The sequence below is a fragment of the Caenorhabditis elegans genome, chromosome II, assembly GCF_000002985.6.
Source record: "Caenorhabditis elegans chromosome II".
Classification (NCBI taxonomy): Eukaryota; Metazoa; Nematoda; class Chromadorea; order Rhabditida; family Rhabditidae; genus Caenorhabditis; species Caenorhabditis elegans.
Genome location: NC_003280.10, coordinates 8,711,076 through 8,738,029, shown reverse-complemented (window position 1 = coordinate 8,738,029; position 26,954 = coordinate 8,711,076). Strand labels below are relative to the sequence as shown.

At 36.0% G+C, this 26,954-nt stretch overlaps 8 protein-coding genes, 3 non-coding genes and 2 pseudogenes across 14 annotated transcripts; 7 read left to right on the top strand and 6 right to left on the bottom strand.

Moving 5' to 3' along the window:
• Positions 1-473: 473 nt before the first annotated feature.
• idpb-4 (Intrinsically Disordered Protein, class B) lies at positions 474-1,304 on the top strand. Its single transcript, NM_063458.5, has 3 exons — positions 474-566; positions 621-829; positions 971-1,304. The coding sequence occupies exons 1-3, from the start codon at positions 507-509 to the stop codon at positions 1,194-1,196; spliced, it is 495 nt and encodes a 164-aa protein (NP_495859.1). The 5' UTR covers positions 474-506; the 3' UTR covers positions 1,197-1,304.
• Positions 1,305-3,790: 2,486 nt separating this feature from the next.
• rol-6 (Cuticle collagen rol-6) lies at positions 3,791-4,980 on the bottom strand (the record flags this gene model as incomplete). Its single annotated transcript, NM_063457.4, has 3 exons — positions 3,791-3,953; positions 4,004-4,788; positions 4,840-4,980. 3 exons carry the CDS (start codon positions 4,978-4,980, stop codon positions 3,833-3,835), a joined length of 1,047 nt encoding a protein of 348 aa, NP_495858.1. The 3' UTR covers positions 3,791-3,832.
• Positions 4,981-5,186: 206 nt separating this feature from the next.
• On the top strand, positions 5,187-5,330 carry T01B7.11. The gene has a single exon (NR_051456.1). It is a non-coding gene; the product is annotated as an Unclassified non-coding RNA T01B7.11 (non-coding RNA).
• A 4,758-nt stretch (positions 5,331-10,088) lies between these two features.
• Positions 10,089-10,238, top strand: T01B7.12. The gene has a single exon (NR_051455.1). It is a non-coding gene; the product is annotated as an Unclassified non-coding RNA T01B7.12 (non-coding RNA).
• A 528-nt stretch (positions 10,239-10,766) lies between these two features.
• T01B7.10 lies at positions 10,767-10,980 on the bottom strand. The gene has a single exon (NR_051454.1). It is a non-coding gene; the product is annotated as an Unclassified non-coding RNA T01B7.10 (non-coding RNA).
• A 249-nt stretch (positions 10,981-11,229) lies between these two features.
• nssp-20 (Activin_recp domain-containing protein) lies at positions 11,230-12,497 on the top strand. Its single transcript, NM_001027122.5, has 4 exons — positions 11,230-11,374; positions 11,720-11,846; positions 11,898-11,958; positions 12,288-12,497. Exons 1-4 carry the CDS (start codon positions 11,251-11,253, stop codon positions 12,405-12,407), a joined length of 432 nt encoding a protein of 143 aa, NP_001022293.1. The 5' UTR covers positions 11,230-11,250; the 3' UTR covers positions 12,408-12,497.
• A 10-nt stretch (positions 12,498-12,507) lies between these two features.
• Positions 12,508-15,556, bottom strand: trcs-2 (TRansport of membrane to Cell Surface). Its single transcript, NM_063456.6, has 5 exons — positions 15,394-15,556; positions 14,708-15,343; positions 14,061-14,660; positions 13,327-14,012; positions 12,508-13,276 (listed from the first exon to the last, which is right to left on the bottom strand). Exons 1-5 carry the CDS (start codon positions 15,532-15,534, stop codon positions 13,000-13,002), a joined length of 2,340 nt encoding a protein of 779 aa, NP_495857.3. The 5' UTR covers positions 15,535-15,556; the 3' UTR covers positions 12,508-12,999.
• Positions 15,557-16,341: 785 nt separating this feature from the next.
• Positions 16,342-21,202, bottom strand: T01B7.5 (Sas10 C-terminal domain-containing protein). 2 transcript variants are annotated; one of them, NM_001027120.3, is made up of 10 exons: positions 21,163-21,196; positions 20,905-21,110; positions 20,637-20,860; positions 20,507-20,593; positions 19,535-19,641; positions 19,367-19,487; positions 19,163-19,321; positions 18,844-18,996; positions 17,949-18,097; positions 16,345-16,517 (listed from the first exon to the last, which is right to left on the bottom strand). In NM_001027120.3, exons 1-9 carry the CDS (start codon positions 21,183-21,185, stop codon positions 17,954-17,956), a joined length of 1,224 nt encoding a protein of 407 aa, NP_001022291.1. In that variant the 5' UTR covers positions 21,186-21,196; the 3' UTR covers positions 16,345-16,517; positions 17,949-17,953. The 2 variants fall into 2 exon arrangements, with proteins under 2 accessions (NP_001379438.1, NP_001022291.1); NM_001393139.1 differs by having other exon boundaries at positions 16,342-16,517; positions 20,507-20,860; positions 21,163-21,202.
• Positions 21,203-21,748: 546 nt separating this feature from the next.
• Positions 21,749-22,899, top strand: cyn-11 (Peptidyl-prolyl cis-trans isomerase 11). Its single transcript, NM_063454.9, has 4 exons — positions 21,749-21,851; positions 21,906-22,064; positions 22,110-22,290; positions 22,728-22,899. The coding sequence occupies exons 1-4, from the start codon at positions 21,750-21,752 to the stop codon at positions 22,835-22,837; spliced, it is 552 nt and encodes a 183-aa protein (NP_495855.1). The 5' UTR covers position 21,749; the 3' UTR covers positions 22,838-22,899.
• Positions 22,286-22,633, bottom strand: T01B7.13 (uncharacterized protein). Its single transcript, NM_001267254.4, has 2 exons — positions 22,459-22,633; positions 22,286-22,409 (listed from the first exon to the last, which is right to left on the bottom strand). Exons 1-2 carry the CDS (start codon positions 22,611-22,613, stop codon positions 22,313-22,315), a joined length of 252 nt encoding a protein of 83 aa, NP_001254183.2. The 5' UTR covers positions 22,614-22,633; the 3' UTR covers positions 22,286-22,312.
• A 117-nt stretch (positions 22,900-23,016) lies between the features above and the next one.
• On the top strand, positions 23,017-24,032 carry rab-21 (Ras-related protein Rab-21). Its single transcript, NM_063453.5, has 4 exons — positions 23,017-23,159; positions 23,283-23,450; positions 23,496-23,703; positions 23,770-24,032. The coding sequence occupies exons 1-4, from the start codon at positions 23,022-23,024 to the stop codon at positions 23,877-23,879; spliced, it is 624 nt and encodes a 207-aa protein (NP_495854.1). The 5' UTR covers positions 23,017-23,021; the 3' UTR covers positions 23,880-24,032.
• A 585-nt stretch (positions 24,033-24,617) lies between these two features.
• srg-18 lies at positions 24,618-25,962 on the top strand (annotated as a pseudogene). The gene is made up of 6 exons: positions 24,618-24,821; positions 24,868-25,020; positions 25,107-25,277; positions 25,435-25,617; positions 25,662-25,759; positions 25,815-25,962. Coding segments are annotated over exons 1-6 (957 nt in total).
• A 32-nt stretch (positions 25,963-25,994) lies between these two features.
• T01B7.1 lies at positions 25,995-26,441 on the bottom strand (annotated as a pseudogene). Its single transcript has 2 exons — positions 26,229-26,441; positions 25,995-26,156 (listed from the first exon to the last, which is right to left on the bottom strand). Coding segments are annotated over exons 1-2 (375 nt in total).
• Positions 26,442-26,954: the final 513 nt, after the last annotated feature.

Here is a 26,954-nt window from a genome sequence, read left to right as displayed (position 1 = left end):
CTTGACGGAAACAAACGAGTAAAGGTGCGAAGACACAAGTAGTTGATGAATGAAAACACAGTTTTTTTTGCACGGAAACAAGAGCTATCTTTGAGTGATTTGATCAGCTAACTATTGTACAAAGTGATTTCATTTTTTTGTAAGTCTGCGATTTGAGGTTGAGATGGGGTATCTTTTTAGACTAAAATGGAAGAAAGAAGCCGAACATCAGTTTAAAAAGAGAAAGATGGAAGCAATAGTTGTTGATGTTCCTACCTAAGAAAGTTCATTTCAAATAAACTAAATTCCAGTCAAGATCCAAGTGATCAACCATCACCAGTGGGTAGCAAAGTTGAGCAACATGCAAATTGTTTGAATTGATCGAGACATTTTGACAGTTTTCCGCGAGTGATTACGATTACGCAACATGTTGGCCAATATCCCTTCCGGAATGGCAATGAAGCCTGTATAAAAGTGAGGAAGAACTTTGGAAACTCACATCATTCTCATTAACTCCTAATCTTATAATGACTACTTCCACTCTTGCGATTCTCCTTGCCATCGGAACTTTTATTGCGGTTTCTCAAGTGAGAATTATTTTTCAATTACTTAATATCTTCTCAATTTTTCAATATTTCCAGGTTCAATCTGCGGTTCTTCCAGTATCATCGACTGAGTTGGCAACTGTTGGAACTGATGTTTCAACAGCTTCAACTGCCATCGACACTCTAGGAAATTCTAGCTCAAGAGTGAAAAGACAAGGAGGATGTGGGTGCTGCGGTTGTGGATGTGGATGTTGTGGATGCGGAGGAGGAGGTGGTGGATGTGGATGCTGCTGTTGTAGACCAAGGTACCCAGTTTTGGAAATACTTGAAGCTATAAAAAATTTTACCAGATTGAGCATATCATGGAATTTTTAAAAATGGAAATTCAATTTTATTATATAGTTTAATTTTATTAATATATAGTAAGCTTTAACTGAAACTTCTAGATGCTGCTGCTGCTGTCGCCGTTGCTGTACCTGCTGTAGAACTTGCTGCTGCACCAGATGCTGCACTTGCTGTCGTCCATGCTGTTGTGGATGTGGATGTGGATGTGGATGCTGTGGATGCGGAGGAGGAGGACGTAAGCGTCGTTCCCTCCAAAACCTCAGAATCGATGATGCTAACCGTGCTCTCGGAATCAAGAGAAAGTCCTCAAAGGCTGACAGATGTTAAATTCAGTTGATTCTTATTTATTTTTGGCACCCAGCTACTTAACTTATTACTAAAATTAGTAATATTTATCCCAATAATAATAATAATAATAAATTTGTGTTGTCCTTAGCTTTTACGGAATAATGGCAGGTGCAAATGGTTATGTTGACACCTTGGCGGCGCCAAATGCAAACACCCAATCAAAGCATTCTCCGAGAATCTAATTTAAACGTTACTTTTTTCGTTGGGTGGTTTTTTTACATTTCAGTTGCGAGGAAAATTTTTAAAAGAATTTTTAAGTCTTAAAAAAATATGATTGAATTTGCAATTCGCGTTTTGTAATTTTGGTATTGAAAAAAAACGCGGTTGTGCTGTGGGGGTAAACAAAACTGATGAAATTCCGAATTAAAGGCAAAAAATACGCAAAAAGGATTTCACTCTCAAATTAGGGTCTCCAGAAGTCGGTACCATTTGTTTATTTTTTGGACCTCTTTTCATGTTCTCGAGGGCATTCTAATTGGATTCACTGACTCTTGGCATCACTGGGGTCCTTCAAAAAGACCTCCTCTTCATTTTTTTTTTGTTTCTTCCCATTTTCTCAATGCTCACAGCAAAAATACACAAACACACACATGAGAGCAATATGAAATTTCATTATTATTCGATTTCCTAGATCTCTTTTTTGCGACTTTTCGTGTCTCTTTGACTCTTTTTTGTTTTATGTTTTTCATACTTAAAATAAAAAGATAGGAAACCAAAAGTATTATCTGATTCAGTTTTTTCAAAAGTAATTAAAACCATGTTGTTTCCAAATTTTGTAGTTTTGGGCCTCCGGACTAGATACTTTAAGGTGCCTTAACCCTCGTGGTACCGTTGTCTTTATTTTTCAACTTAGTAAAATCATGAAGAAATTGCAAAAAAATATCCGGAAAGTACACTTTTTTTTACTAGAGAAAGCCAAAACATGTTTGAATTCATTTTTTTTTGTTATCGGTCATTTTAAGCTTAATTTTAAAAGATCTAAATAAGTGGTTGAAATCGCAGTTGTGATTAATGACAAGGAAATTGAAGTAAAATAGGAAATAACCTGAATATTTCAAAAACAAGCCCTGCCCACATCTCGGATTAAAATCGTTATTGGAAAAGGTTCTATAAGTTTAGAATCATTGATTCATGTTTCTTGACTCTAAAAAGTATAAAAGAGATCATTTTCGGTTGAGTGAACTTGTCTTGATTCCAACATTTTGCTTCTTTAGTTTATTCTTCTTTTCTCACTCTTTTTACTCGTTTTGCACTTTATAGTTTTTATAGTTCTTTTTCAATATCTCTTTCCCTCCAGTCTCCGCACTTCTCTTTTGCATTGAATTTTATGAGCAGGTTGATGGTGTCGACTCGAAAAGGTTCCAGAGGTTCTAGTTTCAAGCCAAGAGAGGGCAGGCACCAACTGAATTCGTATTCAAAGCAGGAGAAGCTCATGTACGTGTTCCATCTTCTTTTTTTCTCGCTTTCCGTTCATCTTTCCTCCTCTTATTCATCTTCTCGTTTGGGATAACAACAACAAACACAACATTGACGCTTTCCGATTCCCGAGGGCACCACCACGGCGACATAAGTTATTTTTTCGAACAAAAAGAGAGAAAAAAGTCACAGATGTTTTTTCGGGAATTTCGTAGTACGCAAATAGACATTTTTGAGCATTTCCTGAATTTTGAGATTCGTTAACGTGATTTTCAGAAATTATTTTCAAAAGAAAACTTGTTCGTGAAGTGTATGTTAAAGTGAAGAGGTACTAGGTTTTGTTTGCAAGAAAGAACCGTTTTCAAGCTTTTGAACTGAAATTTACAGAAATTGTTTGTCTCGTGCTCAAATCTCCTCAACGTTTTTTTTTCCAAAATCACTTCCAATTGTTTTCCTGATTTTCTATTGTAATTTGTATTTTGAAAAAAATCGACATGCCGCTACAGTTCAAAACAAATGAAAGTTTCCAAAAGTAATTTGTGTTTGAACTTTTGGAACCAAGCTATTCGGGAATCTTTTGATGATTATGCAGAAGTTCTACTTCACTTCTTTCCCCTTTAAGTGAAATTTTTTGTTTTTTTTTTTGAGGTCACATGTTTTCCAACTACTCGGTCTTGAACTGAAATCTGAAAATTGAAATGATTTTCAAAACTTTGTCGTTTTTGTTCACCTTCGTTCTTTTCTTTCTTTTCGACTCAGTTTTCAACGTTTTCCTTCTTTCTATCGTCACTCTCCCATTATTTCCTTCGTTTTTTCCTCGTCTAAATATATTCATGAAGTGTTTTTTCCGACCTTCTCACCTTTTCTCTTATTTTTCCTTATACTAATAGGTTCCATTTCTAGCAATATAAATCGAGTGCCAAATACAGATTAATAGCTGTTCTAGGTCGTGCATTTTTCCTTCTAAAAGGATGCTCTCCAATTTCTATTAGTTATTCTGTTCAAGTCATACTAACCTCTTGTTCTTCTACACCAGTGTTTTTTTGCAAATGCACTTCCAAGCTTGTGACATAATTTATACAGTTTTGTATTTTAATTATTTTCCCCAAGAAAGTTCTTAACATCCATGGTAAACCAAATACAAAACAAAAAATTTTGAGAAGTATGTTTTATTTTTTGGAAAAATGTCATGAATTTGTCTACAATTGGAATTTGCGATGACGTCTGGCACTTCGTCCAGCATCTCCTTCTCTTCCTGGGCATTTGCAGTATTCGGCATCTTTTCCTGGAAGTCCTGGGGCTCCTGGTGGTCCTTCTGGTCTGAAATTTTTATATTTACAAGAAGTCGTTTAATATTTTTTTCATCCTACCCGTCCTCTCCAGCAGCTCCTCCATATCCTTGAAGGCCTGGCTCTCCTTGTGGTCCAGACTGTCCTGGATAAGCATCTCTTCCAGTTGGTCCCTGTGGTCCTTCTGGCCCAGCCTCTCCTGGTGGTCCTCTTGGTCCTGGGCGGCCCAATGGTCTCTCTCCATCGTCTCCCTTTCCTCCTGGAGATCCTGGCTTTCCATCGGATCCTGGGGCCCCTGGTGGTCCACAGTCTCCTGGCATTCCTGGGTTTCCGTCTCTTCCTGGACGTCCTGGTTGTCCACGAGCTCCGCGCATTCCTCTGAGTCCTGGAGCTCCATTTGGTCCTTGTGGTCCAAGTGGTCCTTGTGGACAGGTGAAGCATCCTGTTGGTGGGGTGTTTTGAACATCTTCGGCATCTTTTCCGTCAAATCCTGGGACTCCGTCTTGTCCATCGTGCCCATCTGGTCCTTCCTCTCCTTCTGGTCCAGCTGGTCCTGGTGGGCATGAGTTCTCAACAGTGCATTGACATTGATTTCCTCCACGTGGTCCTCCTCCATTCGGGAATGGACCATCTGGGAATCCACCTCCTGGGAACTTTGGTTGATTTCCTCCATTTGGTATACCATCTGGGAATTTCTCTGGTGGAGCTGGCTGGCTTGCTCCATATCCTCCATATGGGTTTGGAGTTGGTGCTGGTGGCTGAACACCAGTGGCTCCATATCCTCCATATTGTTGACGTCTCACACGGTTGGAAGCGGTTCCTGCTCCAAGTTTAACCATATCAACCCACATGTCTTCAGTGAGACTCTAAATAATTGAAATTATCAGTGAATTAGAAATGCTATATAGGAAACTCACTCTGAAGTTGGCGATTTCGGCATCCAGCTCATTCCAGATATTGGAAACTTGACTGTAAAGCGAAGCAGCGGCAAAAAGAGAAACCAACAAAGTGGCTCCAGAAAATACAATGGCGCCGGACGTCGCCGTAGTTAGGGTCATCTGGAAATTTTCAGTTAGATCTAAAGATATATCCAGAAATTTTTAATTGAGATTTTTGGACGAGTGCCAAGAAAAAGTGAAATGATAAAGAGAGAATAAATATCAGGAAACAATAAAAAGAATGCATATACATAAGGATGTCATTGTGATTGCCGCTAATCGTATATTCTCCAAAATATCCTTCACCTATCCTCCAATATATAGGGTAGAAAAACCGAAAAGCCGTGTTAAGAAGTTTTTTCTTCCGCCGCCCACCCATTCAACAGAAAGGGCTTCTCGCGTACGTCCGGATGGGCGTAGCTTATAGTTAAAACTCTTCAACAACACCATCCGATGGCAAACGGTATTCGAGTTTTTGTTGGACTTTTTGAAGGACATACGCTCAACCACAATGCGATTCGGGGATCCTACAACCGATTTGGGCTAGCGAGGTTATGACGAAAATGTTGCAATGATGCGTGGAATCTTCGTATTTTCGGTAAAAAGGCCAATTCCATCGACTGATTAATGTTGACCATATGACATGGAACGGGAAGAAGCCACGATGATTAGTTTTTTTTTGAAGTGGAAGAAATTAGAAAAAGTGATGGTTGAGGTTTAGTGGATTTGATCTATGAATTAACGTAATGTGCTTGAACTTTGAAACGACTAGAATATATTTTTAGAAGCCCCAAATACGGTAATAGATGTGTATTAAGGAATTATCAGTAAATAAAAATACTTTCTGTTTTGGATGTTTTCAACTGAACACGAAAACTTTTCTTATAAAATTTTTTCAACTATTATTTTGCTGCTGAGATCTAATACGAAGTTCAAACAGTTAAAGATTGTCAAAAGGGTTCTGGTTTTGAAGTGATAAATAAGTAGTTTTCCTTTTTAAAAATTGTCTAGTTTTTTATTTTTCCAAGAACAAGCTTTTTCTGCAAACTCTTTGTCTAAGATTCTTCACCCAGATAACTCAATCCATCGTTTTTCTTTTTCCCGCCTTCATCAGTCACTTGTTTGTGTATATTTCCACACACACGGAAAAGGAGGTTCAGATTCACCTGTTCTTGAACCGCTCCTCTCCATGTTTCCTTCTCTCTTCGGATGATAGAAATCAGCATCACATGGTTGCTGGAAGAAAGTGTCGCTACGGATCGCGCCGAAATAAATCAAATAGAACTAACATTGTTGCAATTATCCGAGTGAATAGACCGAGTTCGTTTAATTCATTAATAGTGCATCCTGTTAGAAGACAGCTGATCAGATGATCAGTGGTTTGATTTTCCTGATTGAGGAAAACTATGTATTTATATCTAGTTTAACAAATGCTTTCAAATGATTTGCAAATCTGAAAAATCGAAGTCTCTTTATAACCCACTTTAAAAGTTGACTTTTGCCAACTTGAGCAGTCGGTGGAGTTATGAATGACGGAACTGTCAATACTTGTTTTTGATTAATCCTGGGTCTCACCAACTTTTATAAAAACTCGGATAAAAATCTCGAGCTTAATTATACATTTAATTCCATCTGGAGAACATTTAAACATTGTCTTCTTCAGGATTCAATGACGTAATGTCATAAAATTTACGCAACAATCACTAAAAAAGCTATTGTGTTCATTCTAAATGACCGGTTCTCTTTCCTTCCAATTATTCTCATTTTCAATTGTTTCTAATTTTATTTCATTATGGACTACACCACAATTTTATCAAAACCGAAGATGATAAGAATTCATGTAGACAAAAAATGGGAAAATATCTCGTAGACCATGTAGATACAGGTGGAAATCATCAGCAATATATCAAGGTGTCAGATGAATATGGACTGGCCTAAATCAACAAATCCAGAAGAATCCGATCACTTTTTCACACCGGACTCTTCTCGTTTTCAATTGCCGACATTATGGCGCCGCACATCTTGATGTATGACCGATTTGATATCCATACCCTTATCACTTATCAACACTATTTCGCATGTTCTTTTGTCGAAATGTGAAAGTTTTGACGTCATGATCCTCTACGATTTGCAGGACTTCATTTTAGACCTTGATCAGTTTGAGTTCTAAAATCCAATATTTCTGGAAATAATTTAAAATTGAGAAAAACAACATTTACCTAGAATTTTGTAACCATTGGGAATCAAAGGCAGCTCTGATAATTGCGGTATTATAGTTTCAACAGCTTCCTATGGTAGAAGACAATGACCCAAAATAGATTATCCTTAACTAAGGGCTAACTTCCATATAAATTGCAAAAAAGAGTCAACCCCAATATCATGAACTCCTGTCTCAAATAATTACGAATCGAAGCTCACTCTAAAATCGGATTAGACTGAATCAAAGAGTGCATGTGCAGGAGGCGAGCAGCCGAGCAGCCACTTTTAATGTTGTGAGTCTTTTCTTCAAACACTCGCTTTACACACTCACACACATCCATCTTTATCTTCTTCTGAAACTAAAAGACCGCAACAAGTGCCAATTTATCTTTGTTTTATCACTTTCGTGACTCTTCTTTAATCATTTTATCACTTTTCTGCTCATCGTTGACGTTTTCTTTTTCTTCTGTTTTCTTTCTCTTTCTTGTTTCTTTTTTATCACGCCAGTTCATATACCTCTGAACATTTATCACTTTCTCTAGTCTGATAACACCGACTTTTGCAAAAAATGGGAAGGAACCTTATATGCATCTTTCTCCGTTGTTATCCATCAAAGAAACACGAAAAAGGTGACAGTGAACGATTATGACACTTTCCGTACGTGCCCGGTGGCATGAAATGCGAATAATTCAAAAATTTCATGAACTGTAGGCGTGATTAAAGAGGAAGACATTTTTCAGTTCAAATGTACTATGAATACTGTAAAAAGAACGTTTTTGCGGCCTGGATGGTTGAAAAATAAAAATGCAAATTAGGGAGTGGTAGTATTTCAAATTGCGACCACTAGTAGCTACCCCTCAGAGAAAGGTGAGACTTGAAGGAATATTCTACTAAGCTCCAAAAGCCAAAATCTCCAAAAGCTCCTAAAGCCATGTACAAAAATTAAAATGTTCACTGTTTTCTTTGATGTGATCTTCCTTGCATTTGAAGACACATCATTTTAAGTCTAGTTCTCGAATAAGAAGCCTTTGCACCAAGAAACGTTCCCTGCATTCACTTGAGCAGCTTCAATTTTTCAAATCAATGATCTAATCCGATCGGTTGAACTTTGGCAGAAACCATTGCCACGTCATTACTCTAAATAAGATATTTCCCTCTTGTTCTTCTTTCCCTTCATCCAAATCATAGTGTTGTTCCTTTTAAAAACGTGCGGCATCGTTTGTTCTTTCAATTCCCAAGTGATTCTTGTCCATCTCCTTCAATTTTTTAGCCGTCTTTTTTGCCTTGTGAAACCATTTCTTCTATTTGCATCTATTCACAACTACTAATCTTCCTGTGCACTTTGCATTTATGCCACCACCCAGGCACTCCGGAAAGGGATTCCGCTTCGTTTGATAATTCGTACCGGAAGCTAAACAGCCTGCTCAAGTCACATTGGATTTCTCGAGTTTCACCTGTCACCGCCCCTTTTCAAATTGCTTGTATAAATCAGTTGGTGCCTGGTTACTAGTTCACAAGGCAGCATACAGTTTGAATTGGTTAGTTACAAATGTGGAATAAGTCTGTCAGTCAGTTTTTCATTGTTTCTTTCAGAAGTTAAATCTTACCCAAAGCTCATGCTAGATATCGCTGAGATTGCACCCAAGAACTTGCTTATTCGAATTCTTTCCAATATTTAACTCAAATTTAAATCATACACATATTTTTGAAGATTATTGCCTGCGGAACTGTAGGTGTTTCTCCTAGTAGATTAGTTATAATTTTTAATTCTGTGTTCCAATTCCAAAAAGCGTGAAGATAATAAGTGTCGATCTGACTGGACACTTGGATGTTTCTTACTCCATCAAAAGCGGCTCGGCGAGTTGACCTAATCTCAAGGGAGTTGTTAACTTATGAAACAACTTCTCTTCACAAGACTTCTTGAGACAACTTCATCTGTTTGTACATCTCAACCGCAATTAAAGACTCTCTTTTTCGATAACTTGTGTCTCTTTTCACACAGTGTCAGTAACTAAGCTAATAAGGACGATGGTTTTCTAACCAAGCCACTTTGTGCTTACGTGCTTGAGCGGATTTACGGCTTATTTTTATTCTTTTTTGAGTTTCAAGTCGATATTTTTATTGAAGTTTTTAAGACGATATCTTCAATAACTTGTACCAATTTTAGTTTTTCTTCTGAACCTTGGTGTTTGATAATGTCAAAACAAATAATCTTCCGATTTGAAAATTTTATCGAAATTTCATAACCGACTAGACTGCTTAGGTATGATATGTGATTGAAAAAAATTAAAATGGTATTAAAAAGTTGTCATCTTGAGCTTCAAGAAAATAAAATTTAGTTCTCCTGAGGACACCTGTAAATCTGTAAAATTAACTTTCAAATTCAGTACTGTATTCAGTGAATTTCATATGATTCGCAGTAAACCCCCGAGTCTTATAAACTTCCCGCGCCCGCAGATTGGTTCTCCAAGATTTTACTTTTGATAGAAATTTAATTTATTAGATTCCCATTTTTTATATGAAGAACTGGTTTTTTTCGAGATTCTCTCTCTACAAATTAGTATTCAAAATCTCAAGACAGTATACCGTATACGAAATTAAATCCTGACACACTTCTTCGTCGCTTTGAATAGTGATATGACCTATTGAGGTGTTGCTCTGTGTCCTCTGTCTCAATTTCTTCTCGACTCTCCACACCTTCTTCTCTCATATATTATTTATAACAGTTTGACAGGTGTCCTTCCAAAATGTTTGCCCTCCAGTTTCTAATACCTTCATTTTCCGCGAATATGCCTCGAGGCTCTTCTGAGTTTTGCACATTTCAATTCATTTCATATTCATCTTAATAATGAAAAATATATTTAGAGGTTTTTATTTTTGGTTCAATTTTTCTCGAGCCTTCTTTTCCTCTGTGTTGTGCCATCATATTTCATTTCGAGTCGTTTCTACAATATTTACTCGCAATATGAGAGTCCCTTCTTCATATTCGTCGTCCTCACTGCCACGGCGCTGTCGTTGCACCATCGCCTTCCGCGTTTATCTCGGATTTCATCAATTTTTTGTTACTCTTTCGTTTGAATCCACGATAGCCATAACCAGTCTTTTTGATGGGTTCGAAAGTGCATGAGAGACACATTGAATCTTGATTGTTTCTTTCTTTTTTCGGGTTACGGAAAAACGGAAATGTTTATTTTTGAATTTGTTTGATCCAAGCCACTTTGTTCCAAATCTTTCAAATGTTCCAAATCTCCAAATCTTTCCAAATCTTTCAAATAAAACAAGTTAATTCAACTTGAAGGTTCTCCAAAATTTACTCCTGACCAAAGTTTAACTTCTTACTAAATAATTTATCTAACAACTCGTTTTTTCAAGAGGACTGTTTTGTAGATGATAGTTTGATAAGTTTTCTAACGCCTTCTATATCTGAAAAAGTGAGTCTAAAAATTGACAATATTAGCTTTAATTTATTTAAACTCCCATTCTTCTAACTAGTCAGCTTACAATTTGATTATATACAAAGTTTTGAAAAATGACATAAAGTAGACTTGTTAATAAATTTATAAAACAAAATTCGGAAGCTATTAATTGTTTTTTTTTCTAAACTGTGTATTGAATTAAGTTGGTAAATTAGCGGATATTGTTAACTTTCTTCAAATTGAAAAATCAATTTTTCAAAATATATAATTACTTTACAACAATCATAAGCAAGAACATTTGATGTGTTCATATATGTGTGGGCCCTCCGCAAATCTCTTTTTTCCTTTTTTGTTCCAGAAAAGAAACAGGAGATAATTGATGGCGGCTGCCAACGTCCCCGGAGATGGCTGACTGACTAGGGGTTGGGAAAGGAGCACGGATAAATATTTCTCTCGTTCTTTTTAGTTATTAAGAGGACCACAGAGTTTCTCTTGTTCCAATCTCCAGCATGATTTTGAAGACAGTTGTTCGTTAGTTTTTGACATGTCAAAATATTGGTCTCTTAACAGCCCATCATTCATAAAGGGTATTTCTCCACTTTTTCAACTTTTACAAAATCTCAAGAATTTTAAAAACTTATTTTCACACTCTATTTTCAGAATTTTCCATATTTTCCATATTATTCCTTTTCCTTTTATCAAACGTGACACTATTTGTTTCAGAAACTTCACAATTAAATATTTAATTTTTTAGGTGAAGTGAGACTGAAATGTGATGAGGCAGTCGACGAGTCATATCTGTTCACTTCTTTTACTTATATTCGTATATTTTGGTGACGCTTACAAAAATTACGAATCCAGTAGGAATCGACAAGCAGTTGGGTACCAAATTGAAAATGGTAAGATTCCTTTTCGAAAGCTTTGAGAAATTTTAAGCCTTCGCTAAAAATCTATGATTTTCAAAATACATTTTCTGCTCATCTTCGGTAACACATACCTAGGTTACCTTGGGTGTTATCCAAAATTTTAAAACTTAAAAGTACATTATTTATTCTCTAGTTGTGTTGTTATATACTGCTTAATATTGTTATGTTGAACTGAGATGACAAAAAGAGAAAATACAGTAAATAAATGTAAACCAACAAAAATACTTTTTTTTACACTCGAGAAACTATGATTTGAGTCTGTAAAAGTATTCTTGAATCTAAACTTGGCAAGTTCGAACATTTCAATTAAATTTGCAGTTATGAAACTTCGATGTCATCAATGTAATCAACCACGAGACTGTTCAACAGGAGTTTGCTATGGTGATATTTGTGTCAAATCACTTGTTAATAATCATTATGTGAGCAAAGGATGTGAGAATCTCACGTGAGTTATTTCCATCTCAACATAACCTATGAATTCATTTCAAACATTCAGGATCTCAAGCAGTGTATATGAACCACATCTTAAAATGAGAACTTATTGTAAAGAAGAAGAGGTAAGTCTTTTTGTGCATATTTTGTATATTTTCTTTTGCTTAAATTTTTTTTTTTGATTTTTCAAACAATTTCAACTTTTGGCAGGTTGCAAAATTAACAAAAATTTAAACTTTTTGAAAAATTATCAGCAATGTCGCGTTTTTTTAAAACTCTTACAGTCTTTAGATACAAATTTTCGACACATAATTAACTTATAAAGCTGGTCTAGGCTATGTTGGACTAAAAGCCCAATTTAGGCCCCGCCCATTTCTTGGTTTTTAGAGAGAAAAACCAGAAAACTATTACTTCTTAAAAAAATAGAGATTTTCCTGTAATTAAATTATTGTAGGTATTAGGAGTGGATACAATCAACTGCTATTGCCGTGATGCAGATTTCTGTAATTCGGTACCTACTCATCATTTTACATTATTTTCATGCATTGCTCTTATATTACTTTTACGGTTATAATCCTTGTTCGCCAACTCAAATGCTCTTCCATTCTCATTCGTCTTTCATGTTATTCAATATTTAGACTAACAGATAAATAATTGATATTTGTTTTCTAGAATTCGACTCAAGATATTTATTAAATAATACTTAATGGGGCAAACAACTTGGAACAGTTGATGGCAATACAAAAAAAAACAAAGAATAAAACTGAGTGGAGACATGATGAATTTGAACTGTTTTCAGTTATAGGTTGGAAATTATAAAATAGTGATATAAACTAATACAAGATGATAAAAAGATAGAACAGGTTGTGTGAGTATCTCGTCAGAGGGGGAGAAGCACTGGGCGACTCGAGAAAATGTCGAAAAGTCATGAGAACGGGATGGTGGGATAGTCATGAGAACAGGGAACAGTGAGCTATGAAAGGGGCATTTTATGATTTCTCAAGGGCGGCCCACGCCAGTTTAAGGAAAGCAATTTGAAAATGATAGATGTCGGAAATCTATCCGGACATATATTAGAGGAAAGATGGATAAACGAGAAAATGAAAAAAGAAAAACCATAGAAATGGTTAAAATTATTAGAATAAAATTGGCAATTGGAAAACGATTTAACGATGGTTAGATAAACTGAAGAGCTTGCGTTTCGCATCAACGCGTTTGAATGTTTCTGGATCACTTGCGGCGAAAGCAGCGATAAAATGTGGATTTTGCCAAAGATCCCAAATCAGTTGCTCCGTCCCACATGTGCATGAATCGGCTTCTGAGTGTGTTGCTGATGTTGCTGGTTTCAATTCTTCTTCGACGAGTGGCATTGGTTTAAGAATATCGTTGGCATTTGGCATCATTTTCTGATAGATCGGAAGGTCCATATGTGGAAATCCATACCTGAAAATTTTACATTGATTTACTGAGAAAAATAATTTTTTCAAACTTACGAGAATGAGCTGTTGAATGGATTGTTACCATTTGTAGCTGCTTCAAGACTTGACCAGCAGTTTGTCTCCTCAACGGGCTCATTTCCATCCGACTTTAATCCTGGAGATGATGCTTCTGATTGTGTATTTCGCAGATCACTGATTGGTCCAGAATTCACAACACTTGAGGTGGAAGGTTGAGATATGGAAGCAGTAAGTTCAGTGAAGAAGTTATCTGCAGAGAAAGTGGAACTAATCGGGCCAAATGATGAACCGAGAAAATTGTCTTGTTGCTGGAAATAATGTAAGGGCTCTTCTTGCTTCGCCTCAACTGGAGTCCCACTCCACACTGATCCAAGTCGGAGGTGTCCGAGACCGTTTGTCATTGGAATGCTTGAAGTCATTTTGAAATCATAAGCGAGGTCAGTTGAAAGTGGTACTGCTGGAAGTCCTGGTGGTGGTGGAAGACCTGGTGGAGCAACTAGGCCTGGTGGTACAAATCCAGGAGGTGGTAGAGCCGTGTTCGTTTCTTCCACAAAGATATTATCATCCTCGTCTCCAGTAACTGTTGGAAAGTCTTGTACAGATGGTTGAGCTGCAGGTGAACCAAGATTTTTTAAGTTCCAGCAATTTTTGGCTGGAGGAGGTGCAGCTTGAACTCGTTGAACAGGAGTTGGAGGAATAACTTGTTTCTTCGGTATTGGTTGCTGAAATTGGAAAATACTTAACTCTCGTTTTAGATTAGTATAACTTACCTCATACATCATTGGGAAGTGCTTTTCGCCACTTCCATTGATAATAGAATGAACTTTTGGAAAACGTTCAACTTTCTCCATTGTAGTGACCAAAACACATCTCATTGCATGTCTTCCATGACGTTCTTGAGCGTAATATGTGATGCGAACAAGTGTTCCAGTAGGTGGGATGTTTCCACTATTCAGGTCAATTACTTTTGCAAATGCAGTTCGTTTCAATCCCTTCTCGTCAAACTTAGCAAGGAAGATGCTCGGATTTTCGGGTCCATCTACAACTGATTGGATCTTCCAATTGTCCTCCGTTTTCAGCATTCTTGAGTTCTCGTCGACAATTTGATCATATTCTTGTTCTTCGACAAGAGAAGAACCACAGGCGACCCATGGAATATCATCATGTTTTCCGTTGTAAGCAATCTCTAGATGAACAGGTGTGAACGGAAGTGGTTTTGATGCCTGCATATATCGATCAGTACTGTTCCATGGAATGTAGATTCTCCCAACATGATCGTTCCACGCCCAACCAGCTTTTCCATGTGAAACCTTATTCATAATAGCACTTATGGTTATCGTAAGAGGAGTCAACTTTCTAATTGGATAGATCTGCAAAAAAAACAAATTAGTATTAATTTTACTCTAGTTTAAATTACCGAGCCCATATCTTCAGGATTACTTCCCATCAGCTTAGACGTCTTGACATCGGAAACACGACGCCCATCAAAGGTTATAAAACGACCTGGTCTCATCCAACTTTCATACAACGTAGGTGCAAATTCAACATTTTGGCAAGTGGGAGAAGTCACAGATATCACGTAATTGTCAGAGATATCATAGATAACACCCGATTGAGCTTGAACAAATTCAACTGATTGATGATCCGATTGTCGTTGAACGGCGGTTGGAGGCCCCAATTTCTTCATATGTGAGGTATTTTGAATGTCCGTAGGAGTAGGTGGTACGCTTGTCGTCTTTCTAGTATCATCATAAATAGCCCATGCTACAAACTTGCAGCCGTGAGCTTCTTCTTGACGGAAAATGTATATGAGATAAGGTTTGTCGATATATGCTCCTTGTCCGTACCAACACGCTCCATTCGTCGTTCTTGTTGAAAAAGGAACAAAAACTTTCGCAGTTCTTCCATGAATTGAAACATGCCCAAATTTTAATTGTTCATCCAAATAAGAAAGACTTCCATAAACTTGTAAAAGATCAGTTGGTTTAATTGCTGTCAATGCACTATAACGACCATTTTGAAGTTGAGCAGAAAATATTAAATGATCACCATTCTGTAAGTTATTTTCTAAAGTTCTTTGAAGCCACGATTCGAAGAACTTACCTCTGGTTCATAATATTTCTTTTCATAATTCAACCGTAAAGCACTATCAGGTAAGTCAACTAGACGATTATGTTGTTTTTCCAAAATCACACAAGATCTACCGGTTTTCCGAACATGTCCATCTCCTAAAATCTTCGACATCATTCGACTATCGAGTGCAATGCTGAAATAATATTAATGAAATTACGTTTAAATCAATTTGATTTGAGGTTTAAAGCGGAAAGAATAAGAGAAAAAAAGAGAAGAAAATTGGAAAATCGGTGAGGGAGAAGGAAAGTGAGAGCGATGGTTATGCAAGCTGTGATAAAGAGAAAAATGTGAGCTCGACGGATGCACAAAGGACCGTCTGCCAGTCTTATAAGAAAAAATAACATGAGCAGATAAAAAAGTGCAAAGATTGGGGGAGCATTGGGGAACAGTACTCGTCCGCCCATTACGTGAAGCCTCGGTAACGAGCAGCTGAAATTACAGTGACACTCTGATTCTAAGAAATTCAGGAAATATAATATTGCGAAAATGCCACAGAAACAGGTGAATTTCTAAGCTGAAAACCAGTGCTTGTCTCAGTTAGTCACTGCAGCTCACCGAGCATCGGAGATGTTTGCTTCAACACTCTGATAATTATAGGTTTATATCTAAGCGAGCTTTTTGGGGAAACGAAAGACACTGAGCCGACTGAATGGAATGTAAAATGAGAAAATGTAGAATGAGGCGGAGCTGCGAGCTGATATGTGTTGGTGGGGAGAATGACTGTTGCCAAGACAATCAAATCTCCAGAGGGGAAATGAATCTATCATAATCAATGAGGAGCCATGTGATAACAATGTATGAAGATAATAATGAAGAAGTAATGTGAATATGGGAAATGACAATAATAAGATAATAGAAGAAAGATATTCGTCGGGTTTCAAACCGATATAAGGCAATAAAATAATTATTTTCAATAAAATTGAAAACTCAACTTCATTTTGGTAGAAAGGGCGATTTTAGGAACAAAAAAAATCAACAACGAAGGTTAACAGGATAAATGAAAAATGAATAAATCAAAGAAAACAAGATATTAACGATCAAAAAAACCAGGAAAGTCCAGCTGAATGCAGTGGCAACGGAGAAATTGATGACACCTGAAAATTAAATTGGTTGAAAAGGTAATGCAATGTTGAGAAAATTGATAAAAATTAATTTTCAACCGTTGATATCAGAAGTTTTGGATGATAGGCTCTTTTTTTTTTCATAGAAGACACAAAATAAACAAAGGTCATCTATAATTTCTGATGAACGAACATTTTTAGAATTCACACGAGGACTATAACAAAACGATCGATTGTAAAGAAAATAGAAAATGCATTTTTTAATCAGTTCAAAGCCAAGATAATTCAATTTAGAAAAAAAAAAATTAATAATCAAACATGCTGCAGACCACTTTATATCATTGAATAGAAATAGAGAAATATGAAAAACGTCTGCTTATCAATATGTGATATGTGACTACAATTTTCGTCGTAGGCATTTTCCGAGAGCTATGAAACTTTCAGTGAAAAATTGTATGAAAGAAGAAGAGGCTGGAGGCAATAGAATTGATGAATCATAGGAAGACAATCAGAAGAAAGCTTATCATCGAACACGCAAACACACGCAGGCACACACACATATGTGAACGCCATCAATTATTAAATTTTAGCCTAAACTTGATTGAAATAGATCAGTTATTTTCTTTAGCATTCTAGGAAAAAGTAATTTAGTTACGGGTATTCGCCTTTCTGACATGAAACGAGCTATACGAATTATTGAACAAATCCGAAGAGGCTTGGTTTTCGAGAATGACACGTCACAATTACTTTAAATTCTCATCAATGTGTAACACACATCAGACTCAAATCTCAAATTAAAATATTCATTCAGACAGACTAGTCAACACCTTTTCGAATTTGTTGTATTTAAAAAGATTCAAAAATAGAGAAACAGTCTGAAATCACAGTTTTATAGTACACTTTATTGCTCTTATGAAATTATGAACAGCTCGTAGACAATACGAGGTCAGCTGAACTAAAATGGAAAGTAGCAGGTGGCTAGGGCTCCAGTCGTTCATGGGGACGGGGGACACGAATAAAAAATAGGATACTCGCTCTCACACACACACACACGGTGGTGCCAGACCTCGCGCACATATTGCCGGGGTCGAAAAGAGAGGAGCGAAATGACCGATGGAGGAAGAATAAGAAGAAGGCTATCCTCTTTTGATGAATATAGCCCCAAAGTGACCGGGCACACAAAAACACATTCAACCGACTAAAAGGGCAAACGAGAGGAATAGGAAAAGGTTAAACATACGTACCATATGATAAGTAAATTCAGGTTTTTCATTGTTTTTATATGTTGATAGGATATTTATGTTGAAAGTTAATATTCACATTGTTTTCGGTTTCATATGCTAATTATTTTCATGTGTAAAAGAGTGAAGCTCATTTGCGCAGTGGAGAGTGAAGAGTATGTCGCGTGATAAATATGACATGGCACGATATCAGAATGAGATGTCTGCATTACATTCAACTCACTTTTTTTAAGCGATAAGCTTAGTCGACTTGATTGTAGATGCACGAATTCCGCTCGTTTCTCCAGAATATTTCTGCATTTCGCGACGAACGTTTCCAATCTGAGACTTGACGCGCTTCTCGATGGCGTGGACCTTGCGACGATTTTTAGTCTGAAATTAGAAATTATTGAACTGGGAGACTTCAAAAAAAAAAACACACAACGCAGCTAATTGGGAGTTGCAGTAAAAATGAGCATAGTATACGTAACCAAGGATGAAACTCTCAAGTGTCGTCGCCTAGACGTTGAATTGTCTATGTCACAGTGAGTCTATTTTATTTCTTTCAAGAAAAATTAAGATTAAACAAAATCGTATTACTTATCTGTCTGAATAAGTCATGGTTATATGCTTCATTTGTGCTCGGTTTTCTTTTTGAGTTAAAATATGCTTCAGATAATTCATTACACTACGCTTTTTAAAAAACTTTTTTTGAATTCAGTAGCAAGCAGGTGTGATACTGAATTAATTATTTTCTTATCACAACTCTCGAAAAAGAATCTTAAAAAAATAGAAACCAAATAAGCAAGTTGAGATTTCGGCAGCCAATTACTCGCTGTGGTGGGGAGCATAGACGCCGTCTCGACGTATTGGATTTTTGGGTTGGAGCAAAAAATAGAGAGTTATGTAGTGTATTCATATTTTGATCTCACATGAAACTCGGCTTTGTGAGACTTTTTTGTCAAACAAGAATTGTTATTTTTCAAATATATTCATGTATTCGTGAAAGCATTGTAACAACATTTTCATGCACAAGAAATGTCGACCCTACTCATCGAATTATTTTTCATACACTAATTGTTTATGATACAAATATTTTTGGTATTAAAAATAAGATAAAAAATCGAAAATAAAGTTACCTTGCTGGTCTTGGCCTTCTTTTTCCCACGTCGTTCTGCGTATTCACGGTTTTTGGCAACTTTGTCAGAGGCCTTTCTTTTTTCATCTGCATCCATTGGTGTGAAGTGTGGATGAATTGATGTGTTATCAGAAGATGTGATTGTTGAAAGATTCTGAAAAAAGTAAATCCAGATCTTAATCCAATTCAGCTATGTTTCCTGATTTTTATTGACAAAAGAATGTACAATTTTTTTAAATTTTACAAACTTTAAAAATCTTTAAAATATACGGCAAACAAAAAATGTATTTAAATTCGAATAATGTTTTCCCTAAACTTACATTGTTCATAATTGCTCCAAAATTCTTCTTTGTAAGTTGAACATCTCCAACCTTCGAAATCAATTCTTCCATATTTTCTGGCTCCGACTCCGCCCATTTCTTGAGCTCATCCAGATGATCCGAATTCGAATGCAAAAAATCTTCACACTCGGTGATTTTCTGAATTTAAAAGTTTGTATTTGAAATTTAAATCAATCGGAATACCTTTTCAAGTCGTTTCAGCGACTCCACTACAGGATGGATGTCAACAAGTGGATCGTCGAGTTTTTCATTGGAAAACTGTTTGGCTCTGAGATTCAACAGGAATGCTGTGTTCATGAGGTATCTGAAAGATAAATCATAAAAATGGAAATTTAGGAAAAGAAAACATACGATGCATATGTCTGGGCAACGTAGACTAACTGCGATCGCAATGCGCATTTTGGAATCTGCTTGATTACATTTTCAAGAGGCTTCACGACGAGATCGAAGATGCGTTTCTGAAAAGTATAAAAAATTAAAATTAAACCGAAAAAAGGGGAAAATTGAACTGTTAGAATGGTGATGAAAAGAAACAAGTGAAAAGGAAGAAGAGAAAGATAACAACAAGAGAAAATGTTATCAGGTGAAAAGGAAACTGGTCACGAGCTCTCCGGAAACAGCTGTATAACAATTCTTAGCCGCTAATTAGAATTGAAAGTAGCAATATATAATTGAAAAACAGAAAAAGCTGGCGGTCGCTGCCGATATATGTCCAACATCGTTTGGTGTGAATTACAAACCGACCAGGTGAACAGAAACGAGGAAAACAAGACAAGTTATGAGAATAATTAGAATGTGATGTTTGAGGATGAGAACATACGAAACTAACTCGAGCAGTTCAGGCATCGAATTCTTCAGACACCAGAAGGGCACTTTGCTTTCGCTTTTTAATGTTCACACATAACGGCGTCTGATGTTGGATGATTTAAATCGTTTCAATTGTGTGTTTTGTCCGTTGAGAATCATCGTTTAAAGCGAATCGTCCAGCATCCTTAGGCTATGATGGCAACCCGTTTTTGACGTAATCAGAGACGATTGCGCGATTTGAGACCGCTTATCTACTAGCCATCGGTGGTGTTTAGTTGAAAGAATGAAGAGAACAGATGAAGTGAAAACGGGAAGATACTGAAAAAGAGAGAACACGAAAAATTAACCTTGGAAACGATACGAATCAGCATTTGATGTTCACAAGTGATAGCTTCAAAATTTAATAAACTTTCGAGAATTGGCATTAGGAAGAAATAGGAAATTATCACAAGAGGAAGAAGCTGCAACTGATACCGGGAAAAAAGTGAAGAGACATTTTAAAAAATTAGAACTTACTCTTGCTTCAAATTGTTCCAGAGTTTTCACGATTTTTTTGTTCTTTGTCCTTGCATTCTCCTCATTGAATTCTAAAACTGTTTCCACCTAAAACTTTTCATTATTTTAATTATTCTTTCAATTCGTTTACCTCGACAGTTTCTTCTTTTTCTTCCTCATCTTCATCGTCGTCGTCAAATAAATCAGCAATGGCAGCTGTCGATTTGTCGATTTGTTTTTGACGAGTCAACGCATCTTCCTCTTCGAGTTGAGCATCTTCCATTTCTTCTTCACGCATTCCGCCCCAATCTTTATCCACGAATCCAGTTCCATAGAAATCTTTCCTCTTTTTACCCCATTTGTTGTCCGTGATATCTTAAATAAATTACGTTAATCAGGTAATTCAGAAAGAAAACTACCATTAACATCGTCATCATCAAAGTCGGATCCATCGTCTTCACTGCTATCCGATGCTTCTGCTTCAACGTTTAACACCTCTTCTGGACGATTGAATGTTTTTCTTTTGTGAATAGCACCCTTTTCGACTTTTCTGTCTTTGTTATGAAAAGTATTGATTTCATCAATGAGATCATCATTTTCGTCTTCGTATGAGATATGAGCAGATCTGAAAATATATTTAATGATTATTTATAAATTGTGAAAAACATTCAACTTACGCTTTCCCCTTCCTTGATGACATAGTTCTAGTATCTGAAATCCAAAAATTAGCAATTTATAGCATTTTCAACAGAGAAACGGATTGCACCGACCGAAAATAAACCAAATTCTGATTTTCAAATCAATGAATAACTCTAATAAAGTTAATTATGCTTTAATCGTGTGATAAACTTCGATAAATTAATTTTTAAATGAATAGAACGAACTTTTACAAGATAAATTATTCAAAAATTGAATTTTCGAGTTGAATTTGAGAAAAGACGGGGGAAAATTATTAGCGGCAGGGCTTTGTGGGCGGGGTTTCTGATTGCAAACTACCCGCGCACTTTATTATTGTTCTATACACCCATTTAATGCTCACCTTTTTTTGTTTTGAATAGAACGAATATCACTTTTTTCTTGAATATGTCGAATTTTATTGACGAATTTGTATTTCTTGGTTATAAAACTTATGAACGATTAGTTCAGTTGATCCCATTATTCTCGGAAAAACCTGACACATTTCGAAAATACTTATTTCGAATACTTACAGAAAACGTTTTTCTGGTTTTAAAAACTAACTCATTTATATGTTTTCTTTTTCAGAATGACTGAATACGACAAGTTTGCCGAGCAGCTCCGTCATCCGGATAACCCAATCGTTTTTCTAGAAGTTACCGCCGGTGGTGCACCAATCGGAACTATTGTTGTAAGTTGACGACCATTCCAGTTTTAATTTGCTATATATTTCATAATTTTTCAGATCGAGTTATTTGCTGATGTAACACCGAGAACTGCTGAAAACTTTCGTCAGTTCTGTACAGGAGAATACAAAAAAGATGGTGTCCCAAACGGATACAAAAACTGCACATTTCATCGTGTGATCAAGGACTTTATGATTCAGGGTGGCGACTTCTGCAACGTAAGTTTAACAATTTTAAATTTTAAAGTTATATCATTTTTTCAGGGCGATGGAACCGGTTTGATGAGCATCTATGGTTCAAAGTTCCGTGACGAGAATTTCGAGCTGAAGCACATAGGACCAGGAATGCTTTCGATGGCTAACGCTGGCTCTGACACAAATGGTTGTCAGTTTTTTATCACTTGCGCAAAAACCGATTTCCTTGACAACAAACATGTAGTTTTTGGTAATTTTTTTTTATTTCAAATTCACGGATAAGTTGATTTCTGTAGTACAAAGAAAGAAGAATACGGATTGTGATTGTGATAAATGTCTCCAACGTCATTAGTTCTCCATCCCAATCCCCTGAAAGCAGTGTTTTAAAAAGAAAATCGCAAATTTTAATGATACCCACTGATAATGTTGGTGATACATTGATGGTGCCATAGTTGTTGTTTTATACTGATTATATGGGTTGAACATGCCAGCGTTAGCATACAATAAAGGAAGTAATGTTTGCAATGAAACGCATTTTAAAAAGAAAAAAATTAGAACGAGAATGCGTGTCATCGTCTAGCTAAAACAACTAGATTTCCTTATATCCTTATCACCTTTTATACGAGATAAAGCTAGTTAATGACGCCATTGATATGTTTGATATTTCTGACCGATCGTTTATTGCAGGACGAGTACTCGATGGAATGCTGACGGTTCGGAAAATCGAAAATGTTCCAACTGGAGCCAATAACAAGCCGAAACTTCCGATTGTTGTTGTTCAATGTGGCCAACTCTAATTTTCACTGTATTGTTATTTTGATCTCGTTTTGTTATATTCACAATAAACTATTAATTACTTCTGATTATATGGGTTGAAAAATGAAATGAAAAGACAGTATAAGTGACTGTTAGTATATCTGGTTCAGTTTTAAAAGCGAAGTAAAGAAAATAAACCTTCAAAATCGAATACTTTCAGAATAAATGCTCGAAACCAACGTGGATCAGAAGTCGTTCAAATTCAAGATCGTGTTGCTCGGCGAAGGATGTGTTGGTAAATCATCACTTGTGCTTCGATTCGTTGAAAATAAATTCAGCTGCAAACACCTGTCGACGATTCAGGTAATAATTTAGAAAAAGGTTGCGATAGATAATCCAAAAAAATATTTCTGGGTTTTTCTTCATTCAGTTATCAAGATTTTGATATGCATATAAAATATTTTCCAATTGTTCTTCATATTGCAGGCAAGCTTCCAAAACAAAACTGTGAATGTAGAAGACTGCCAAGCTGACCTACACATCTGGGATACCGCTGGACAGGAGAAATACCACGCACTCGGTCCAATCTACTATCGAGGAAGCAATGGCGTGCTACTGGTTTTCGATATCACTGATAGAAAGTCATTTGAAAAGGTATCAAAATATTTTAAAGAGCACCACTGAAATCATTTTTTTAAGGTTAAGAACTGGGTTCTCGAAATAAAAACATGCCTGGGAAATACTGCAGAGATTCTGATAGTCGGGAACAAGATTGATCTTGAAGAAGAACGGCAGGTCACTCGACAGGATGCGGAAGCATACGCAGAATCAGAAGGGGCATTGTATATGGAGACTTCTGCTCAGGACAATGTTGGAATCTCTGATGCTTTTGAATCTTTAACTGCGAGTAAGTTGGCCTAAACGTTTTGCATGGCTTGGGTATTGCCTAAATAAAAAATACCAAAAATTTCAGAAATGATCGAACATTCGCGTACTCGTTCGACAGAACCACCATCTACGAATCGATCCATCCGATTAATTGACAACGACGAAGCAGAAAGGAGTAAAAAGTGCTGTCGCTGATTAAAAGAGCTTAATGAATGCTTGAACACTTCCCCCCTTATACCGGTCACCTGTATTATTTTGTTCATTTTTCCCGATTCTTTTCCTCTACGTCACTTTCCTAGTCGCACTCCTGTCAAACTTTACGCACAATTCATACAATAATAAAATCATATTTCTATCTTAATGGTTCAATTTTTTTTTTTTAATTTTTTTTTTTAATCACTACTGTAGCGCCTGTCGATTTACGAGCTCGAATTTCGAAATGAATTTTTTTAACGTATAGTGACTGCTATACTCCATTTTCCTTCGATTCTTCATATTATTTTCTCATTTTTTGCCTATTTTAATATTCTACGATTCATTTCGAGAATCGATCCCGTAAATCGACACAGGTGCTACCGTAGGCATTTAAAGAATTACTGTAGGTTTCGCTACGTGATATTTTGGGCGTCAAATATGTTGCACAATACGCGTTCTCAGAATTTAGTGCTACTGCGGTAGCTACCGTAATACTGTAGAGATCTAGCGTGATCACCATCAGAATACACAATATTTTTAAAAATAAAAGATCACAGAACAGTGAGCTGATGATAGAAAAAAAATGGATATGTAATACTTGATCATTTATTTTTTCCCTTTAAACTTTCACGCAAATGTTGGCAGGTGTTATTATGTTGAAGCTTGCTCCATTTTCAGTCTCAAAATTTTCAACTTCCTATTCCTGGAAAGATTACTTTCGAGACATTGTTCTGAATAATGTATAATTCCACAACTATATCATTCAAATGCGGTAGCAACTACAATTTGATATCTCAGCTTTTAATATATTTTGTGAATGCCTCCTATCTTGGAGTTGGAGTTTTCCTACATATCTTGATATTAAGAGTTTTATTATTCAAAGAAAGGCAGATATTCCGCAATAACTCGTTTTTTCAAATATATGTGATGGATTCGATTGCAGTGAGTTTCTGAAAGCAGAAGCACGAGTTAATCCATATCTTTCCAGAGCACATTTCTTCTTCTAACTGATATGTTTTTCGTTCGATTATTCATGTATGTACCTCCCCTTTGTGCTATAATTAGTCCTTTTTTCTGGGATCCTTCCATAACAACAAAGTTTGTGTACGTTTCTATGAGTCATGCAAGATTTTCAAAATCAGTTGCTCAAAAAAAAAAGGCGCGCGCCTTTAAAGTCGTAGAAGTGGAAAAAAAAATGCACTGTAACTGAGTGTCTAGTTTCTCAAGAATAATTTAATTATATTTAAACATAATTTAAACTTATGGTTGATTCCGATTGCCAGAATATTAGTTGTTATGTTACCTTTTATTGGTACTTGGAATGTCATAATCTCAAGAGTTTTTGTTTTCCCGTCTGATGGTGGATTTGCGATGAATTATATCAGAAATGTAGAATGGGTCAGTTGAATAAGAATAAAACTTCTATCAGTTTTTATTCAAGTTTTGAATTTTTTAAACCCACTCACTGTTTGAGTTGCATAAATTCCACGAAAATGAGTAGACTTTGGAGAAGCAGATTTCAAAGTACTGGAAACAAGTATAATTTTTTATTCAGGCAGTTTTATCTCTTTTCCAATCAATTTTCATATTTACTGCATTAGGATTTACGATAGTTTGTACATCAATCACTTTATATGGATTATTTGTTCTACCAGACAGGATAAAATCCGCCGAAAAAACTCTTTGCTTTACAAGTTTATTTGTATCGTTATGCTTTCTATTAGTTGGAGTCCTACAGGTTTGAAAATGTGACCAAGGTTTTAAGTCATAGGTATGTTGCAGATTGCCTTTGTGGCATGTTCTGTATGTCGTACTGATTTTAATATTCTTTATTATATGTATTTGATGAGTTTTTGGACGTTTGAGGCGTTTAATGTTGGGTACGTAAATCAAGCAACATGATTTTTTTTCGAGTACCCCTAAATGTAATTTCAGAACTGCACTGGTGATGCTTCTTACTAATAAGCATATACGATCACTTGTTTTCTGTTGGAAGTCCAAGAAAAAATTGATAATAACTTTTGATCTTAAATTTGTGACGAAATCTTTACGCTTTTTTTCGTTATTATCAATTTTTTTTTGAATTTTGAAATGCTTGCTTTTAAAACATATCACTTAAAATTGCCTGACGGAATAGGATGCCTGACGGAATAGGATGACATATACAAACTTTAACAAAACTGATGGTTCCCAAAAATATGGTCCAATAACTGGACAAAGTTGCGGAACGTAGATTACAAGACGATTCAGGAGTGAAGTAAGGATCAAAATAGAGCTCTGAATGATCGAAATTCATTTCTAGAAAATCATGTGTGTTGGAAATTTTGAAAACGAAAGTTTAAAACCTACTTCTATGGAATCCGACACGAAAATCTGAAAGAAAGAACTTCTACTATAGTATTTTCTTTCTTTTAAAACGATAATTCTGATAATTGATAAATGCAGAAATAATCCTATTCCTTGATATATCAGGGTTACAAAATATATTGATATTTCTTTCAGTGGATCATAGTCATTAAAATTGCAAACAAAAGGGATTGAAGAATAGTTATAAGGGTTCATGGCAAGGCGAATGAACAAGAAAATGATGACGAATGAAATCACAGACCAACACCTTGTCAACTTAATTATCCAGAACTTGCAATCTGTTTTTGAGCAACGTAATCTCGTTTTGAAGTATATAGGTGCAGGATATAATAGCACCTTTAAGTGATCAGAGATACTTGTGAAAACTTGAGAATTCGACGAATTTTCAACTGACAATTAACAAGTTTAAACTATGGTACCTTGTTTCAATTGTTTCAATGTAGTTTTTACGTGACTGGTCGGTAAAAAGATGGGGTACTGATGAAATTGAGAATTTAGCACACTGCGAAAAAAAACTATTTTTTAACTGTCACAGCTCATCACCCAGAAAGATGCACATCCAAAGAAAACATTTTCATAAATGTTGAAAATTGTTGAATTCTGGATATCAAATAATTGAGAACTATGAATTACGAGATTCTACTTTCTCCGTCACATTGAGGAATTTGAATAAATAAAACGAAGTTAAAAAAAGGGTTTTCTGGACAT

Coding starts and splice junctions, on each gene's coding strand:
- rab-21 (NM_063453.5), top strand. CDS start 23,022: ATGCTCGAAACCAACGTGGATCAGAAGTCGTTCAAATTCAAGATCGTG. Junction 23,160..23,282: donor AACACCTGTCGACGATTCAG/GTAATAATTTAG, acceptor TTCATATTGCAG/GCAAGCTTCCAAAACAAAAC. Junction 23,704..23,769: donor TTTTGAATCTTTAACTGCGA/GTAAGTTGGCCT, acceptor CAAAAATTTCAG/AAATGATCGAACATTCGCGT.
- trcs-2 (NM_063456.6), bottom strand. CDS start 15,534: ATGTCGAAGATTTTAGGAGATGGACATGTTCGGAAAACCGGTAGATCT. Junction 14,661..14,707: donor ATCCTGAAGATATGGGCTCG/GTAATTTAAACT, acceptor TTTTTTTTGCAG/ATCTATCCAATTAGAAAGTT. Junction 13,277..13,326: donor CCATTCAACAGCTCATTCTC/GTAAGTTTGAAA, acceptor TAAAATTTTCAG/GTATGGATTTCCACATATGG.
- nssp-20 (NM_001027122.5), top strand. CDS start 11,251: ATGAGGCAGTCGACGAGTCATATCTGTTCACTTCTTTTACTTATATTC. Junction 11,375..11,719: donor TGGGTACCAAATTGAAAATG/GTAAGATTCCTT, acceptor TTAAATTTGCAG/TTATGAAACTTCGATGTCAT. Junction 11,959..12,287: donor CTTATTGTAAAGAAGAAGAG/GTAAGTCTTTTT, acceptor AAATTATTGTAG/GTATTAGGAGTGGATACAAT.
- cyn-11 (NM_063454.9), top strand. CDS start 21,750: ATGACTGAATACGACAAGTTTGCCGAGCAGCTCCGTCATCCGGATAAC. Junction 21,852..21,905: donor CACCAATCGGAACTATTGTT/GTAAGTTGACGA, acceptor ATAATTTTTCAG/ATCGAGTTATTTGCTGATGT. Junction 22,291..22,727: donor CAACAAACATGTAGTTTTTG/GTAATTTTTTTT, acceptor CGTTTATTGCAG/GACGAGTACTCGATGGAATG.
- T01B7.13 (NM_001267254.4), bottom strand. CDS start 22,613: ATGACACGCATTCTCGTTCTAATTTTTTTCTTTTTAAAATGCGTTTCA. Junction 22,410..22,458: donor ATGTATCACCAACATTATCA/GTGGGTATCATT, acceptor CACTGCTTTCAG/GGGATTGGGATGGAGAACTA.
- idpb-4 (NM_063458.5), top strand. CDS start 507: ATGACTACTTCCACTCTTGCGATTCTCCTTGCCATCGGAACTTTTATT. Junction 567..620: donor CTTTTATTGCGGTTTCTCAA/GTGAGAATTATT, acceptor CAATATTTCCAG/GTTCAATCTGCGGTTCTTCC. Junction 830..970: donor TGCTGCTGTTGTAGACCAAG/GTACCCAGTTTT, acceptor TGAAACTTCTAG/ATGCTGCTGCTGCTGTCGCC.
- T01B7.5 (NM_001027120.3), bottom strand. CDS start 21,185: ATGTCATCAAGGAAGGGGAAAGC. Junction 21,111..21,162: donor TCATCAAGGAAGGGGAAAGC/GTAAGTTGAATG, acceptor ATATATTTTCAG/ATCTGCTCATATCTCATACG. Junction 19,642..20,506: donor TGGAACAATTTGAAGCAAGA/GTAAGTTCTAAT, acceptor TATACTTTTCAG/AAACGCATCTTCGATCTCGT.